This window comes from Tamandua tetradactyla, chromosome 8, assembly GCF_023851605.1.
Source record: "Tamandua tetradactyla isolate mTamTet1 chromosome 8, mTamTet1.pri, whole genome shotgun sequence".
Classification (NCBI taxonomy): domain Eukaryota; kingdom Metazoa; phylum Chordata; class Mammalia; order Pilosa; family Myrmecophagidae; genus Tamandua; species Tamandua tetradactyla.
Window position 1 is genome coordinate 122661215 of NC_135334.1, and position 17416 is coordinate 122678630.

Genomic DNA, 17416 nt, shown 5'->3' on the forward strand with positions numbered 1-17416 from the left:
ACAACAGTGTCTGGAAAGAATGCAATAATCTTAGTTTTTCCAATATTCTCAAAAGCTGGAATTATCCTTAAGCATTCAGGAGTTATACTCATACAGAAGCTATGGAAATGACGTGAGACATAAATACTTGATTAAGCATTATCAGGTCCAAGGTCCTGGATTGGGTCACATGTTACCCACTTTTTTCCAAATGCACACCTTGTTTTTTCCCTTTTTCATACCCAAATGAAAACTATAGCTCTATTAACTTGTAGCTTAAATTACAATCAAAGCCCAAATCTTAAGAGCTGTTTTAAAAAGAAAATTGCCTTAATCTCTATAAATTTCTCAAGAGGGAAGGGATCATAGTTTAATTTGGATAAGTACAAAGAAAATTCAGTACCCTTAGAATCACCCCTGCTACACAAAAAAACGATGCCAATCTCATAAGAAAAAAAGGGAAAATCTGTTATATTTTCCTGTCTATAAAAGTAATATAATTTCATTTAAAATTTCTTTAAAAAATTAAAATATTATATAATCATCCTTCAACCCATGAGATAACTTAAAAGCACTGCTGTTCGATTTATTCTCTCTGATATTTTTCTAATTTTATATAATATGGGATCATATAATGTATATTGTTCTGCCCTCTATTTTTTTTAAGTAATATGACGTGAGCTATTTTTCCATGTCAATATATATATATCATCTCTTCTTCCTTTACTTAACTACACTTAGGCCATACTTCAGGTAACCAGACCTTCACAATGAATATTTATGTTGTTTTCAATTTTCCACTATTATAAAAAAACTGTCACGAACATCCTTGTAAATATATGTATTCACTTCTATGAATCTTTCCTAAAAACAAATTCTTAGGAAATTTTGAGTTAAGGTACACCAATTTACAGTGTTTGCAATTCACAATGGTTGGAGGTGCTCTAAGGGTACAACGACTGAGGAATGGCGGGGGGAACTATGGTGTTTACATACAGTGGACTACTGAGCAAGCTACAAGAAGGAATGAAGTTGTGAGGCATGCAACTAGATGAATGAACCTTGAGGACAGTGTGTTGAAGGAAATGTCAGAAACAAAAAGACAAATATTATCATACTTTGCTCATGTGGACTAACACAAACTCAGAGAACTGAAGTTGAGAGCATGGGTTATCAGGCTGGGTCCTACTGTAAAGGTCCTAGATTGTAAGCTCTTACAGCAGTTACATATATTCAGGTGTTACAGCAGTCACATATATTCAAGAGTTATAACTGTTACTTCTAAATTCTGAGATACTGAACTATTTGTGTATAACCTGGTCATTCCTTGAAACTTCAGGTATTTATGTGAAACCTGAGACTCACTCAGAGTTAGCACACTGAAGTTATAAAAGTCAGCATTGTCCCTATAGCAACTGTTTAAAAAGTTGGAAAACTGATCGGACTTCAATCACAGATATGAATGAAGTTGATCTGTGTAGGACTAAGGTAAATCAGTATACAGGGTAAAGGATGATGTGGCCCGTATTTTAAAAACTTTAACTTCCATGTGAGACCAAGGGGAGACATGTTTATTTGGTGCAAAATTTATATTTTGGGTAGATCACTATCTAATTTAACTTGAATGGTCAGTTTATTCGAACACCATAATTAAATAGAATCTTGAATAGGGAGTGAAATCTTGTCGGTTTGTGCAGGTTAGTGTGATGCCCCAATACACCCCAGAATAATTTGGGCAGAGAATAAAAAAGTATTTGCAAATTTCCCTTGGGGGACTGGGGAGATAGGAAACATTAAATTCCCCATGTGGGGAATTCTTAATATTCTTGCAAGAAGTGGGGAACCAATGAAATAGGCTGAAATTTATTTTTGCAAAGGAGAAACTAAGCCTACTTATAATTATGCCTAAGAGTCACCCTCAGAGAACCTCTTTTGCTGCTCAGATGTGACCTTTCTTTTTTTGTTTTATTTTTTTATATTTTTATTGTAAACAACAAACATACAAACATTCTTGACATGGTTACAATCAAAGGCTCACAATACCATCACACAGTTGTGTATTCATCACCATGATCATTTTTTTGAACATTTGCATCTCTCCAGTAAAATAAATACAAATAAAAAACTTATACATGCCATACCCCTTACCCCTCCCTCTCATTTATTACTAGTATTTCAATCTACTCAATTTATTTTAACCTTTGTTCCCCCTATTATTTATTTCTTATCCATATTTGTTACTCATCTGTCCACACCACAGATAAAAGGAGCATCAGACACAAAGTTGTCACAATCACACAGTCACACTGCAAAAGTTATATCATTATAGAATCACCTTCAAGAAACATGGCTACTCCACGTTGTCAGGGAGGTTTACACCCCTGGGAGTCATGTCCCACGTAGAGAGGGAAGGGCAGTGAGTTCAATGACCACGTCAGCTGAGAGTCAAGAGGTTATCCTGGAGATTATTCTTATGCATTATACAGATATCCTTTTTTAGTTCATGGTGCATTGGAATGGCTAGAAGGTTACACCGTGACTGTATGACTGTGAAAATCTTGTGTCTGATGCTCCTTTTATCCATGGACAGATGAGTATACAAATAAGGATAAAAAATAAGTAATGGGGGGGATAAAGGAGAAAAAAAATTGGGGGTAGATTGAAATACTAGTGGTAAGAGGGAGGGGTAAGTGGTGTGGGATATGAACTTTTTTGTTTTTTCTTTTTATTTCTTTTTCTGGAATGATACAAATGTTCTAAAAATGATCATGTGATAATACACAACTATATGATGGTATTGTGAGCCACTGATTGCATACTTTGGATTGGACCTTAAGTGTGTGAAGATTTCTCAAAAAAAATGTTTTTTTTTAAAGAAAAAAGGGGTAGGCCAATTTAAAATTTGGATTCCTATTTCAAAACTGCTCTCCAGAGAGGCTGCATACTATAATCAACAGTCTAAGTACAACTACCTGTTTATCCATCCCTTGCAAGTCATGGAACTGACACTTTTTAATTTTTATCAGTTTAATAAGCAAAAAGTAGTTGACTATTGTTTTAATTTACAATTCTTTGATAAGTGAAATTAAGCATCTCTTCATATTTCCTGGCCATTAATGATTTTAATGTGGCTAATGATTCATACAAAAAGTATTAGTGTGTAAAAGTGTATGTTTGTGTATGTGTATATTCCTAAGAAACAGGCTATTATCAGTATTTTTTGAAGCCCCATGTGCCCCTTTTTATTCACATCCTTCTCCTTCTGCCCAAGAAGCAAATTACTATTCTGAACTTTCTAATCATGCCCTTCTTTTTCTTTATAAATTTTACCACTTATGTAATTGTCCATAAGCTATGTATTTTTTAAAAAGTTTATGTATTCCATAATTTGCCCATTATGAAATTCATGCATAATGAATGAATCCATAATAAAAAATGAACTATATAGTTAGTTTTGCCCACTGTGACATAGGATTCAACTGTGGGAATATACCATAATTTACTAGCCTATCAAAGGACATTTGGCTAGCTTCCATTTCCTGTGACTAACTAGGCTGCTATGAACATTCTCCTACAACTCCTTGGCACTATGGAAGAGTGCTTCGAGAGCTACACTGTCCAATACAATAGCCACTGGCCCTTTATGACTACTGAGCACTAGAAATGTGGCTACTCTAAATTGAGTTGTGTTACAAATATAGAATAAAAATACCAGATTTCAAAGACTTAGCATGAAAAAAACTGAATGTAAAACATCTCATTAATCATTTATTATATTGATTGTATGTTGAAATGATAATATTTCACCGTTTATTTGTAATGCTGCTACAAGAAAATTTTAAATGACCTATTTATTTGGCTCATATTAAATTTCTTTTGGACAGTGTTGTTCTAGAGTGCAGATCTACAAGTAGAATTGGCAGGTCATGTTTGTTAAAATTTGCTGAAAGTACAAAATTGTTTTCCAAAATGGTTAAACACTTGTACATCCCATTCAGCAGTGTACAAGGTTTTTTTGCTGCTCTATCCTTGCAAATAGTTATTGAGTATTTTAATTTTTGCCAGTCTGTGAAATGTAAAATGGTAACCTACTGTGACCTTAAATTGCATTTGACTACTAATAAGGTTGATCATCTCTCATACATTTACTGCCCATTGATGTTTCCATCTCTGATAGTTACTAGCATTTTTACTTCTTTTGTGAATTGCCTATTAAACATTTCTTTTGAGATGCCCATTCTTTTCTTAGAGATTTGTAAGAATACTTTATACGTAAGATTAATAACCCTTTGTCAGATATGTGTTTACTAGCATTTTTACTTCTTTTGTGAATTGCCTATTAAACATTTCTTTTGAGATGCCCATTCTTTTCTTAGAGATTTGTAAGAATACTTTATATGTAAGATTAATAACCCTTTGTCAGATATGTGTTGAAAATAATTTTCTTAAATTTTTATCAATATTCTTTAAATTTTGTTTTTGGTGTTACAGAAGGTGTTTTTCTTTTTACCTTATGTTGTGTACAATTTCTGTTCTTATCATGCTAAAGAACATCTTCCACATGCCAAGATTTTTTTTAAGTGTATTCTTGCTTTCTTCTACTATTTTTATAACTTTTCGTTTTATAGTTAAATCCCTAATCTCTTACAATTTATTTTTTTAGTATGAAGTGAAATAGAGCTAAGAGTAAGCAAAAATTGGGGTGACTGTGCAGCTCATCCCAGGCCCCTTAGAGGCAATGGCTATGCTACCCACCGCCTTTTGGAAAGGACTTCTCACAACCACTCCGTCCTCACGGTGTGTGTGTACACAGAACACACACACATATGCACCCACGGAAACCAACATATAATCTGTACAGGAGCTCACAGCACCCTGTATCCCTCACATAATAATTGCTTTACACCTTAGATGGTGATGGTGGGCACATTACCCCTGACATACAAATCAAAATACTGCCTTGGGGATTTTCAACCTTAAGATAAGCTTGGAGAGCACTTTTCTTCAAAAGGTAGCAAAGTTTTGAGTCTGGAAGTGACTGGAAGCTGTACTAGAAAGAGTCAGTCTATGGCAGGAAAAAATGAAGCTGAGAACATAAGCTCTCAGAGTATCTTGGCAGCTGTCTAGCCTATGGGAACTGCAGAGTCACTGCTTCCTACATTCCTGAAGCCTAGTTTGTTCACCCATCCTTTCCTTTCTATGATTGATACCTTAGGCCACACCTGAGCAGCAAGGGGTTCTCTGGGGGTGACTCTTAGGCATAATTATAAGTAGGCTTAGCTTCTCCTTTTCTAGTATGTTTTGATTCTGATAATTCATTCATTCACAACACATATTAATTGAGTACCTACATTGTACTAGGCACAGAGAGAGACTATCCCCTTGAATAAAGAGATGAAGTCCTGACTTTCATGGACTTTAACATAAGGAAAGATAAATGGGTAACTAGGATAAAATATAATCAATATTAACTTAAAGGAAATAGGGTTCACTAGATAAACATTTAACATTTGGACTTAAATAATCTAAAGGTCAGGACAGCCCTCCAGCAAGAAGTAGTTTCTACTATGAGACTTGAAGGATACATATGAGTTCACCAAGGCAGGGAGAACAGTGCCTCGGAAGGGAAAATGTTAAGTTCAAAGGCACAGAAAGATCAGGATCCATTCAGTTAGTGAGAGAATTTCAAAAATGGCTGGAGTTTGTTGTGAGAGAATGAGAATGGAATGAAGAGAGGTTGAAGAAAGGAGGTGCATATCATACAAGTTTCTAAAAGTCTGGTTTGGATTTTGGACTTGGTCCTAAGGGCAAGGTGGATATTGAGAGGTATTAAGCCATGATTCCAATTTGCATTTTTGGGATTCACCCCAGCTACAGAAATTGGAAGGGAAAGAGATTTAGAGCAAAGCAATCAACAAAGAGTCTATTTTAATAATTCAGGCAAGAGATGATGGTGGCATAGGCTAAAAGAATGATAATGCAAAGAAGTAGAAAGTTTTAAGAGATATTTAAGAGGAAGATTGACAAGACTGACAAGACCTGATGACTAAATTTTGATTAGTGAAAGGGAAGAAACAAGGGTGGCTTTCAGAGTCAAGGAGATCTTTCAAGGTTTCAGACTTACTATAGTAGGCCGTGGTAAAATTTACAGCCATAAAGAGCATCATGGGAAACATGTTGGAGAGAAGACAACAAATCCATTTGGAACACACTGAGTTTGAGGAGCTAGTGGGACAGTCAAGTGAAGTTGTTCAGTAGGTAGCTCAGTTACAGATCTGGGCCAGAAATGAAGCATTTCCCTTCATTCTTTTTCAAAGTTTCCTTGACTATATTCAAGTGAACTTTATAACCAATCTATGAACTTACTTAAAATATTCATTGGGATTTTGAATGGAATTATATTAAATGTAGAGATTTCAGGAGAATTAACTTCTTTACAACACTGAACCTTCCCATCCAGAAAGAAGGTACAGATTTTCATTTATTCAAGTCCTTTTATGTTCCTAAGTAAAGGTATTATACATTTCTTAGTAAGATTATTTCTAGCTTTTAATATACTTCTTAATTTTGTCACTGGGACAATTTTTCTCCATTACTATTTTCTCACAGGTTACTCATAAGGAAAGCTCTTGGTTCTGATTTTGCCTTGCATTTGGCCACCTTACTGTCATTCGTTGTAATAATATTCATTTTCCTGATTTCTCTAAGTATACTATCATATGATCTGCAAGTAACAATAATACACATCTACTGCTCCAGTACTGTTTTTCATTCCTTTTCCCAGGTTAATGCACTAGCTAGAATATCCAAAACAGTGCTGATGAGGAGGAGTGATGGGGGTAGTCTTGACTAGCTCAAACAATTCAAGTGTCATGTTTCCTCGTCATTACCGACATAAATATTTTTTATGATGAAGTTTCTTTCTATTCCTTATCAATCTTGAATTTTTATTCAAAACAATTTCTTTTTCAAATTTATTTTTGCTGTATTTCAGAAGATCATTGGTTTTTCCTCTTACTCCACTGATGAATTAATTGTATTCACAGATTTCCTAATGTTAAACAACCTTAATGTTTGGATTAAACTCTATTTGGTCACGGATGTATTATGCTTCTTTTACTAACTGGGTCAGCAAATTTTTTCTGTAAAGGGACAAAAAATAAATATTTTAGGCTTTACAAGTTATACGGTCTATAATGCAACTACTCATCTCTGCCATTGTTTACAGACCATACCTAATGAATGAGTATGGCTGTGTTTCAATCAAACTTTATTTGAATTTCATATCTCTTTTACGGGTCACAAGATTTCATTCTTTTTTTTTTCAACTATGTTAAAATGTAAAACCATTCTTAGCTTGCAGGACAAAAAAGCAGTCAGCAGGTCAGAGGTAGCCTGTGGGCCATATTTTGTCATCCCTGCTTTATGATATTGCCACATTTTGATTTAGCAAACTTTAATTCAGGAATTTTGGAACTATATTCATAAGTAAAAGGGAATCACAGTTTTAATGTACTAAACTTTGTCAGATTTTAATATCAGGGCCCTACTAGGTGCCTAAAATTAACTCATGTCAATATTCTGCTCTCACATGACCAAAATTTATACTCTTACACTTCTACTTTCTAATTTCCTGTTTTCTACTTAATTAAAAAATGCATTAAAATACTCGAATAATTGCACAAACCACCAATGTACCAGAGTTTTTCAAAGTGTTAATGGGTTGTGAAATTAAGTTAGAGATTGTAACCAGGATTTTTAAAAAATAAAACAGAAGAGAAAAATAGTTTAAATATGGCTTCATGAAACATACTTTTGGTTCGTATTGTGCACAGTGTAAAAGTCATCAAGTTTCAGAAACACTGGCATAGGCAATGGCAGAAAGACCATGCGATAGGCTCAAAATGTTCCTTCACCAGGTGGCAGGTGAAATTCTGAATTAGGCTAACCAATATCAATTTCACCTGTTAGGAAATACTGTTCTTTTCATTCTCAAATGTATTATATGAAAGTTGCATGTACAAAGTTAAAAACCATTCATAACTCTTAATTTTGGCCCCAAATTGTTAGTAATATTTTATAAGGGACTTTTTATATTCCTTTAATAACTGTGCTGAATCTACAAACAGTATTTGTTGGTTTCACTGTTTTTTTTTAACTTTTAATTGATATATACTATATGTATATTAAAGTACACAAGTAAATGTTTACAGCTTGATGGATTTTTCAGTAGTGACCACATTTTTTTTTGTAAGCAAAAATCAAGACAAAGAATACCACCACAGCCCACAAACCTTCTTGCATTTCTTCCTACTCATTAAATTCCCAAAGCAACAATATTGGAATTTCTATCATCATAGGTATATTGCCTGTTTTTGAATTTTGTATAAACAGGATCCTAGTTTTTATATTTCTGTGTCTTTTGTTCACTCAACATATCTGTGAGATCCATCTATGTTTTTGTACGTAGTAGTAGTCTCTTCTTTTTTGTTGCTATACAGTATTCCATTATATGAAAATATAAATATTTGATTATTCATTCTACTGTTGATGGACAAATGGTCTTTGACTATCATGAATAATGTTCTTATGAACATTCCTGTATAACTTTAGGTGCTCATAGTGCACATTTTTACTGGATATAGACTTAAGAGTACAGTTGCTAGGAAACGGGATGCTTACATTTAGCTTTATCCTTATTAGATGTTGGCACATACTTTTCCAAAGTAGTTGTACCAATGTAAACTTTTACCAGCAATATATGAAAATTCCTGTTGTTCCACACTCTCATTCATACTTAGAATTGTTGGCGTGTACATTTTAGTCATTTTTCTGGATATGTTGTGTGCTGGTTTGAAAGGATATATGCCCTCTAAGAAAGCCATGTTTTAATATAAATCCCATTTCGTAAAGGTAGAATAATCTCTATTCAATACTGTATGTTTGAAACTGTAATGAGATCATCTCCCTAGCTGATGTGATTTAGTTAAGAATGGTTGTTAAACTGGATTAGGGGATGACATGTCTCCACCCATTTGAGTGGGTCTTGATTAGTTTCTGAAGTCCTATAAAAGAGGAAACATTTTGGAGAATGAGAGATTCAGAGAGAGCAGAGAATGCTGTAGCACCACGAAGCAGAGAGTCCACCAGCCAGTGACCTTTGGAGATGAAGAAGGAAGACACCTCCCGGGGAGCTTCATGAAACCGGAGAGAAAGCTAGCAGATGATACCGTGTTCACCATGTGCCCTCCAGCCAAGAGAGAAGCCCTGACTGTGTCTGCCATGTGCCTTCTCACTTGAGAGAGAGACCCTGAACTTCATCGGCCTTCTTGAACCAAGGTATCTTTCCCTGGATGCCTTAAATTGGACATTTCTATACACTTGCTTTAATTGGGACATTTTCTTGGCCTTAGAACTGTAAACTAGCAATTCATTAAATTCTCCCTTTTAAAAGCCATTCCGTTTCTGGTATATTGCATTCCGGCAGTTAGCAAACTAGAACATATTGTGATGGAACTTTTTAACTTATAACTGTAAATTAATGTTAATGTTATTTGGTCCTTTTCTCACAGCTCCTCCCTCTCCTCTGACCTTGGGTAATTATAGGGGTAGGGTGGGAACTGCTCATGCAAAGACAGACAGCCATGGGTAAAAGAAAAGAACATCAATTACCATTCCAGGTGATTATCCTGCTTCACAGATAAAATCAGAATGGTTTTATACTCACTGTTTTATTAACTACTTTTCAGTTATCATGAAAAATTATCTATCGTTGCATATTTTTAGCAACATCATTTTTACTGATTACACAGAATTCCAAACTATGAACTTCTTAATCTAACAAAAGGTATCTATAAAAATCTATGGCAGGGTGGGCCAAGGTGGCTCAGCAGGTAGAGTTCTTGCCTGTCATGCTGGAGACCTAGGGTTCGATTTCAGGAGCCTGTCCATGCAAAAAACAAAAAACAAACAAAAAAAACTATGATAAATGTCATACCCAGTGGTGAAATAAGGAATGCTTTTTTTCCTGAGACCAAGAGTGAGACAATCACCACTGAGCCAGTGCAATAAAGGAAGGAAAAAAGCATAAGAATTATAAAAAATATAAAACTTTCATTATTTCCACTTAATATGAGAACATATGCAAAATGTGCTCTAAAGAATGCACAAAATAAACTATTAAAATATATGAATTCAGAAAGATGGTACAAAGTCAATAGCCTAGCAAAAAAGCAACTAGAGAATGAAAATTCAGAGGGGTTTTCTTATATAATTGATATAAGTTGACCCTAAAATTTATATAGAAATGCAACGAGTCAACAATAGCAAGGACTATCTTGAAGAAAATAAAATTGGAGGATTTAACTCTGAACACCAAGACTTATAAAACTATAGCATTCAATGTGGTATTGCACAAGGATAAGAAAAACAGACAAATGGAGTAGAACAGAGTTCAGAAAGTGTTCTGATTATTAACTCCATCTCTATACTTGTCATGTCTATTCAGATTTTCTATTTCTTTGAGTCAGTTTTTATGTAATTTTATTGATATATATTATATATTCACATACCATATATCATCCAAATTCTATAATCAGTGGAGCACAGTATCATCATATAGCTGTGCATTCATCATCACAATCAATTTTTGAACACTTTCATTACTCCATCCCATCCCCCCAGTATGTATTTATTTTTTTGTCTTTTTTTCTTACTCATCTATCAGTACACTGGATAAAGGGCGTGTAAGTCACAAGGTTTTAACAATCACATGGCCACACCTTAAAAGCTATGTAGTCATACAATCATCTTCAAGAATCAAGGCTATCACAGTTTCAGGTACTTCCCTCTAGCTACTCCAAAACACAACAACAGAAAAGAGATATCTGTATACTGCATTAAGAATAACCTCCAGAATGACCTCTCAACTTTTTGAGTCACTTTTAATAGTTTGTGTATTTCTAGGAATTCGTCCCTTTCATCTAGGCTATCTAATTTTCTGGCATGAGATTGTTCATGGTAGTCCCTTATCCTTTTTATTTTTGCAGGGTCAGTAGTAACGTCCATTCTATCCTTCCTGATTGTAGTAATGTAAGTCTTTTCTCTTTATTTCCTTGGTCAGTCTAGCTAAATGTTTGTCAACTTTCTTGATCTTTTCAAAGAATCAGCTTTTGGTTTGGTTTACTTTTCTTGATTCTTTAATTCTTCTTCATTTGGTTGGAGTACATCCTTAAGCAAAATTTTTCAGAAAAGCTATAACTACTGTATTCGTAAGCCCATGAACAACCAAAGATGTCTTTCTTTTACCCTCGTACCTTAATGATTTTTTCTCAAGTATAGAGTTCTAGTGTCATGATCCCATAACTTCAAAATTCTATGAAGCTCTATTATCTTTTAGCATTCAGAGCTGTTAATGAAAAATGTAATTTTTATATGATTCTTATTCCTTTAAAATTCTTTTTTTTTTTGGTTGTTGTTAATTCTTAAGAAGTTTGTGGGAATCTTCTCTTAAGAATTCGAAATTTTTAGCAATAGAATAGGTCTTTTTTCCCCTTCTGTTTTCAAATAACATTGCCTGGTCTCAGTAAGAACTTCATCTGGGGATCGGAAGCATTTTTTTCAGCTCAGAAAAATTTGTTCTGTAATTTCCTTGATAAGTGCCGTTCCCTCTGAAACTGCTATTATACATATTTAAATCTCTTAGAGTCTCTTGCTTATTTTCTCTCTCATATTGCCCATCTCTTTGACTCTTTGCTATGTTATAGAATTCCTTAAGTTTCTTCTACATTATAAATTCACATTCTTACAGAGTCTATTTTGTTATTCGCTCCTTCATTTGTATTTAATTTTGAATACTCCTATATATTTCATTCTTTCAACAGCTATTTATTGACTACCTACCATGTTCCAGCCATGTTCTTGAGAGAGGTAAAGGAGTTAGCTGTGTGACTATCTGAGGAAGAGCTTTCTGGTTTCTGGACTTTTCCAGCCAATATAAAGCCCTAAGGTGAGAGCAGGCATCACAGGTTTGAGGAACAGCAGGGAACCCAGTTTCGCTGGAGCACAGTAAGCAAGCTAAAGAGCAGGAAATGAGAACATATCATGAAGGTCTTATTGACCGCTATAAGACTTTTATTCAGAGGGTAATAGGGATAGCCTTTTTTTGTGTGTTTTTACATAGGCTGGCATTGGGAACTGAACCCAGGTCTTCGACGTGCGAGCCACAATGGCCCACTCTAGCCTGTTTTTGTTTTACTGATAAAATAATATCCTCTCAAACCTCACAGAGAATGCTACTGAAAAAACTTAAAAGGTCTCTCCAGTTTTCCTGCATTGGCTGTTTCAGTAGAGGTGAGATGGGAAATGTTTTAATTACTCAGCTTCATTCCCCACTCTTAAGCTGCTGATTTTCTTTATATAACTGGTAATTTTCTCACCTGCTCATCCTTACCAACAGAGGTTTAACTAAATCAATATATGTGTGGCCATAAAATTCCAGAAGAAGCCTTTGTCCCAGGCAAGTGAATGGATGAGGAAGCTTGGGAAAAGACAGGTAAGTACAGGGCTCACCCTGAAGAGAGCAGTTCACCATAATTTTTATTATAATATTAATTGTCAGGAAGCTTACAGATGAGCATGGCAAGCTCTAAAACCTAGCCTTCCATATCCTTATCCTAATAGTCATAATCTTCATATCAATCAATAATATTTTAAAAATCAGGATAGATATAAGCTCAATTGCAGATCTACAATAACAGAATTCAGTTCTGTGTTTCACTCCAACTCTTCTCGATAGTAAAGACAAAAAGGTCAGTAATAAAAAGCGTGAACTAAAATTATTGATCACTATCAGGATGTCAGTCAAAAATGCACAATCTGCAGCTTTCTACAGTCCTTGACTAAAGTCAGAATAATTAAAAATTTTTCCTATGCTTAAAAATACCTGCATGAATGAAAAATGGTGAGTGGTTACATCTGTTTTTCTTTTTGCATCTTTCCAAGCCTTACAAGCAATATGCATATGAAACAAACTCTTAAATAATTTTACTATTATTTGATACAAACAACATTTTCTTTAGAAAAGAGATAGTCCTTTTATAAGCCTAAAGCACATGTAAACTTTCAAGTCTTTTTGTGCTCCTTCTGAATATGAACTATGCTAGATGTAACAGGGTTAGTAGATATGGCTTCATTTGAACAACCTCTGGGAGTAATCGCAAGTGATTCTTCATTCTTCTCTTGCATTTTAGTGAGTATAATATAATACAAGTCACTTAGGTATTAATGGAATTTCGTTTAACATAGTAGTCCCATCACAGAGCAGAAAGGAGGAAGGATGAGACAGCATAGGGTAGTGGTAAAAGAGAATAGTGCACAACAGTGACAATATCCTGGTACTTATAAACAAAGAAAAATACAATGTTAAACAGACAAAGTTTTTTTAGGGAGTCTTTAAATTCCAAAATAATTTAGCAATCTAATCAGCAGAGAAAATGTTTGAACAGCTATTTTTAAAAGGAGACTGGGGCCAAGGGATTGGGATTCTGTAGTCCTTCATACAATCTAAGATGGCTTTGAGAATAAAATAGTTGGATTATTCTTTATTGTGGTATAATGGAAAATTAGGCTATAGCAATAAATACAATGGAATCAAGTGTACTGAAAATAAAAGTAGGCATTAACAGGTCAGTACTAAGAAGTGGAAGTGTTACACTGTAACAGCTGTTCAATATTCAACACTGAATACATTATATAAAATTGCATACTATGGTAGAGAGCATGGATTCCATTTATGTTGAAATTTAAACAACACCGCAATTTTTTCTTACAGCTCTGATTCATTAATTCATAACTTTTTAAAAAGTTTTTTTAATTGTGAAATATACCTTATATACAAAAAAGGGAAAAAAAAGGAGCTATAATTTTCAGAGCACATTTTAACAAGTAGTTATAGAACAGATTTCAAAGTTTGGCGTGAACTACCATTCCACAATTTCAGGTTTTAACACTATCTGCCCCAAAACACCAGACAAAAGAAACATCAATATAGTGATTTAGCAGTCATAGTTGTCTGTTAAATTCTATCTTCCTTATTACAACTCCTCTTTCTACTAAAAACTAAAATATAATAGTTTTTACCCCTCTATAGGGGTCTTTGGGGCATGCCCATTCTAACTTTTCATGTTGAAAAGGAATATTGGTAATATAGGAAAGAGGGATGGAATGAGTTGATACTCTTGGAAAGACTGGCCTCTTTGGGTTTTAAGATTTATCTGTCTTAGGAACTCTCTGAAGGTTTTAAGTTTCAGGAAAGTAAACTTGGTGCATGAAACTTTTGTAGAGTCTCACTTAGAGCCCTAGGTGTTCTTTCGGGTTAACAGTAATGGTGTTGGTTGGGGTTTGGCATACCATGGCAATTACAGTATCTAGCTGAAGCTTGCATAAGAGTAGCCTCTAGAATAGTTTCTCTACTCCATTTGAACTTGGTTAGTCACTGATACCTTATGTTGTTACATTTTTTCACCAGTCTGGAAGGCAGTGTGGATCCCACAGAACCATGGGCAATCCAACAGTGCAGGGCCAGGTTCAACCCTGGGAATCATGCTTTCAGGGAGACTCACTCCTGGCTGTCCTGTCCCATTTCCAGGGAGGTTAATAATTTTCCTTGCCAAGTGGGGCTTAGAGAAAGAGAGGCCACATCTGAACAATGAAAGAGGTTTCCTGGAAGCAACTCTTAGGCATAATTATAAGTAGTCTGACCTTCTCCACTACAGAAATGAGTTTCCTATTGACAATCCTCAAAATCAAGGGCTTGGCCTATTTTCTGGGAGTCCCTGATGTTTCAAAGAGTACAGGGGCTTCCCAGATGGGGAAATTTAATAGTACCATACTTTTTCTCCACAAGGGATTCTATCAATACTTTTTAATTATCAGCCCACAATAGTCTGAGATGTATGTGGGTATTATATTAAGCCATACCAAATTACAAGGACTTGTCCCATTCTGGATTCCATGCATTTAGGTTGTTAAAATGAGCTACCCAGGTGGGTTGACGTAGATTGTGTGTTACATTAAATTACGTTCTAGACAAAATAAACCTCTCTACCTTTGGTCTCATATAATAGGTGAAGCACTAGAATACATACACTATCATCCTTTACCCTGTATTCTGATTTACCTTAGTCACTACCAGATCAGCTTCATTTTTATCTCTAACTGAAGCCTGATCTCTTTTTCAGTTACTTTAACAATTGCTGTATGAAGTAAGGCTGACTTTCAGAGCTGCAGAATTCCAGCTCTGAGTATCAGGTATCACAAACTTGACCAACATTCCAGGGAAGCACCCCTTATACACATACAGCGCAACATCTCAGAATCTAGAAATACACTTACAACTCCATGCTGCTACGGGAGCTTACAATCTGGGCTCCAGACTTCTTGTAATTACTTTCTCAAAGAAACCATACTATAATTGTTCTTTCGTTTCTGTCTTATTTCGCACAGCACAATGTCCCCAAAGTTCATCACTTTTGTTGTATACCTCACGACTTCCTTCCTTTTTGCAGTCACACAATATTCTATCATATTTACACATCACAGTTCATCATTCAGCTTCTCTTCATTGTGCCTTTCGGCACCCTTCACCTGTTGGTCATGATGGATAGCATACAAAATAAACAATCCATGTCTCATAGTGTCCTCACTCAGTTGTACAATCATCAAGACTCTCAACTCTAGGCAGTTTTCATTGATCCAAAGAGACAAACAACCGATAAACATGGCTTCACAAATATCAAATCTAAACAAGTTCCTACCAATTGTCCCTCCCCACTATCCCCAATTATTAGCCCCTGATACTGCTGTGGTATTGCTGATGACTTCCAGTTAACTACAGGCCATAGCATGCAATAGTAGTATTCCCCCCATACTCCTCTATTACTGACTCTTTATACAAGATCAAACCTTTGAAGTAGTTCATGTAAAAACTTATACATAACTAGAGTGCTAATTGGTGAGATACATGATTCCATACAACCCCTTTCAATCATAGTCACCTCCAATATGGCAGTGTTCCTCATTACCCCACTAATGAACCACATCGCTTCCATCTGCTCCTTTACATTTAAGTTCAACCTAATTGGGTAACCATTCACCCATCTCTAGATTCTGTATATGTCTAAGTCCCCTGTGATCTACTTTGTAAGCCTCTAAATTTACATTACCAGAGTCATAACAGCGAAATCATACAGTATTTATCCTTCTGTGTTGGGGTATTTTACTCAGTATTATGTCCTCAAGGTTCAACCATGTTGTCATATGCTTCGGGACCTCATTTCATCTTACTGCTGTGTTATATTCCATTGTGCATTTGAGCTGGTTTGAAAGGATGTATGTCCCCTAGAAAAGCCATGTTTTAATCAAAATCCCATTTCATAAAGGCAGAATAATCCCTATTCAATACTGTATGTTTGAAACTATAATCAGACCATCTCCCTGGAGATGTGATTTAATCAAGAGTGGTTGTTAAACTGGATTAGATAGCGACATGTCTCCACCCATTTGGGTGGGCCTTGGTAAGTTTCTGAAGCCCTATAAAAGAGGAAACATTTTGGAGAATGAAGGTGATTCAGAGAGAGCAGAGAATGCTGCAGCACCATGAAGCAGAGAGTCCACGAGCCAGCGACCTTTGGAGATGAAGAAGGAAAATGCCTCCCAGGGAGCTTCATGAAACAGGAAGCCAGGAGAGAAAGCTAGCAGATGATGCCGTTGTTTGCCATGTGCCCTTCCAGCTGAGAAAGAAGCCCCGACTGTGTTTGCCATGTGCCTTCTCACTTGAGAGAGAAACCCTGAACTTCATCGGCCTTCTTGAACCAAGGTACCTTTTCCTGGATGCCTTAGATTGGACATTTTTATAGACTTACTTTAATTGGGACATATTCTCGGCCTTAGAACTGTAAACTAGCAATTTATTAAGTTCCCAGTTTTAAAAGCCATTCCGTTTCTAGTATATCGCATTCTGGCAGCTAGCAAACTAGAACAGCATATGTACTACATTTTGTTTATCCATTCATCTACCGACTGACATTTGGATTGTTTCCATCTTTTGGTAATTGTAAATAGTGCCATTATGAACAGTGGTGTGCAAATGTCTGTTCACGTTACTGCTTTCAGATCTTCTGGGTATATACCAAGTACTGGAATTACCAGGTCAGTGGGCAACTTGATATGTAGTTTTTTGAGGAACTGCCAAACTGTCTTCCACAGTGGCTATACCATTACACATGTCGACCACCAGTGGATGGGTGTTCAAATTTCTCCATATCCTCTCCAACGTTTGTAGTTTTCTGTTTAATAGCAGTCATTCTTAAATGTATGAGATGATATCTCATTGTAGTTTTGATTTGCATTTCCCTTACAGCTGATGGAGATGGGCATC

General features: G+C 35.4%; 1 protein-coding gene across 20 annotated transcripts in view; it reads right to left on the reverse strand.

Moving 5' to 3' along the window:
• PHF21A (PHD finger protein 21A) overlaps positions 1–17416 on the reverse strand; it is a 289223-nt gene that overhangs the window by 83936 nt on the left and 187871 nt on the right. The window contains exon 2 of one of the 20 annotated variants that reach the window (XM_077114540.1): positions 11881–12054. The exons of the other annotated variants lie outside the window; for them this stretch is intronic. Within the exon in view, the coding sequence (XP_076970655.1) occupies positions 11881–11883 (3 nt within the window). The 5' untranslated portion in view covers positions 11884–12054. The remainder of the gene's footprint in view (positions 1–11880; positions 12055–17416) is intronic. 20 annotated transcript variants of the gene reach the window in all.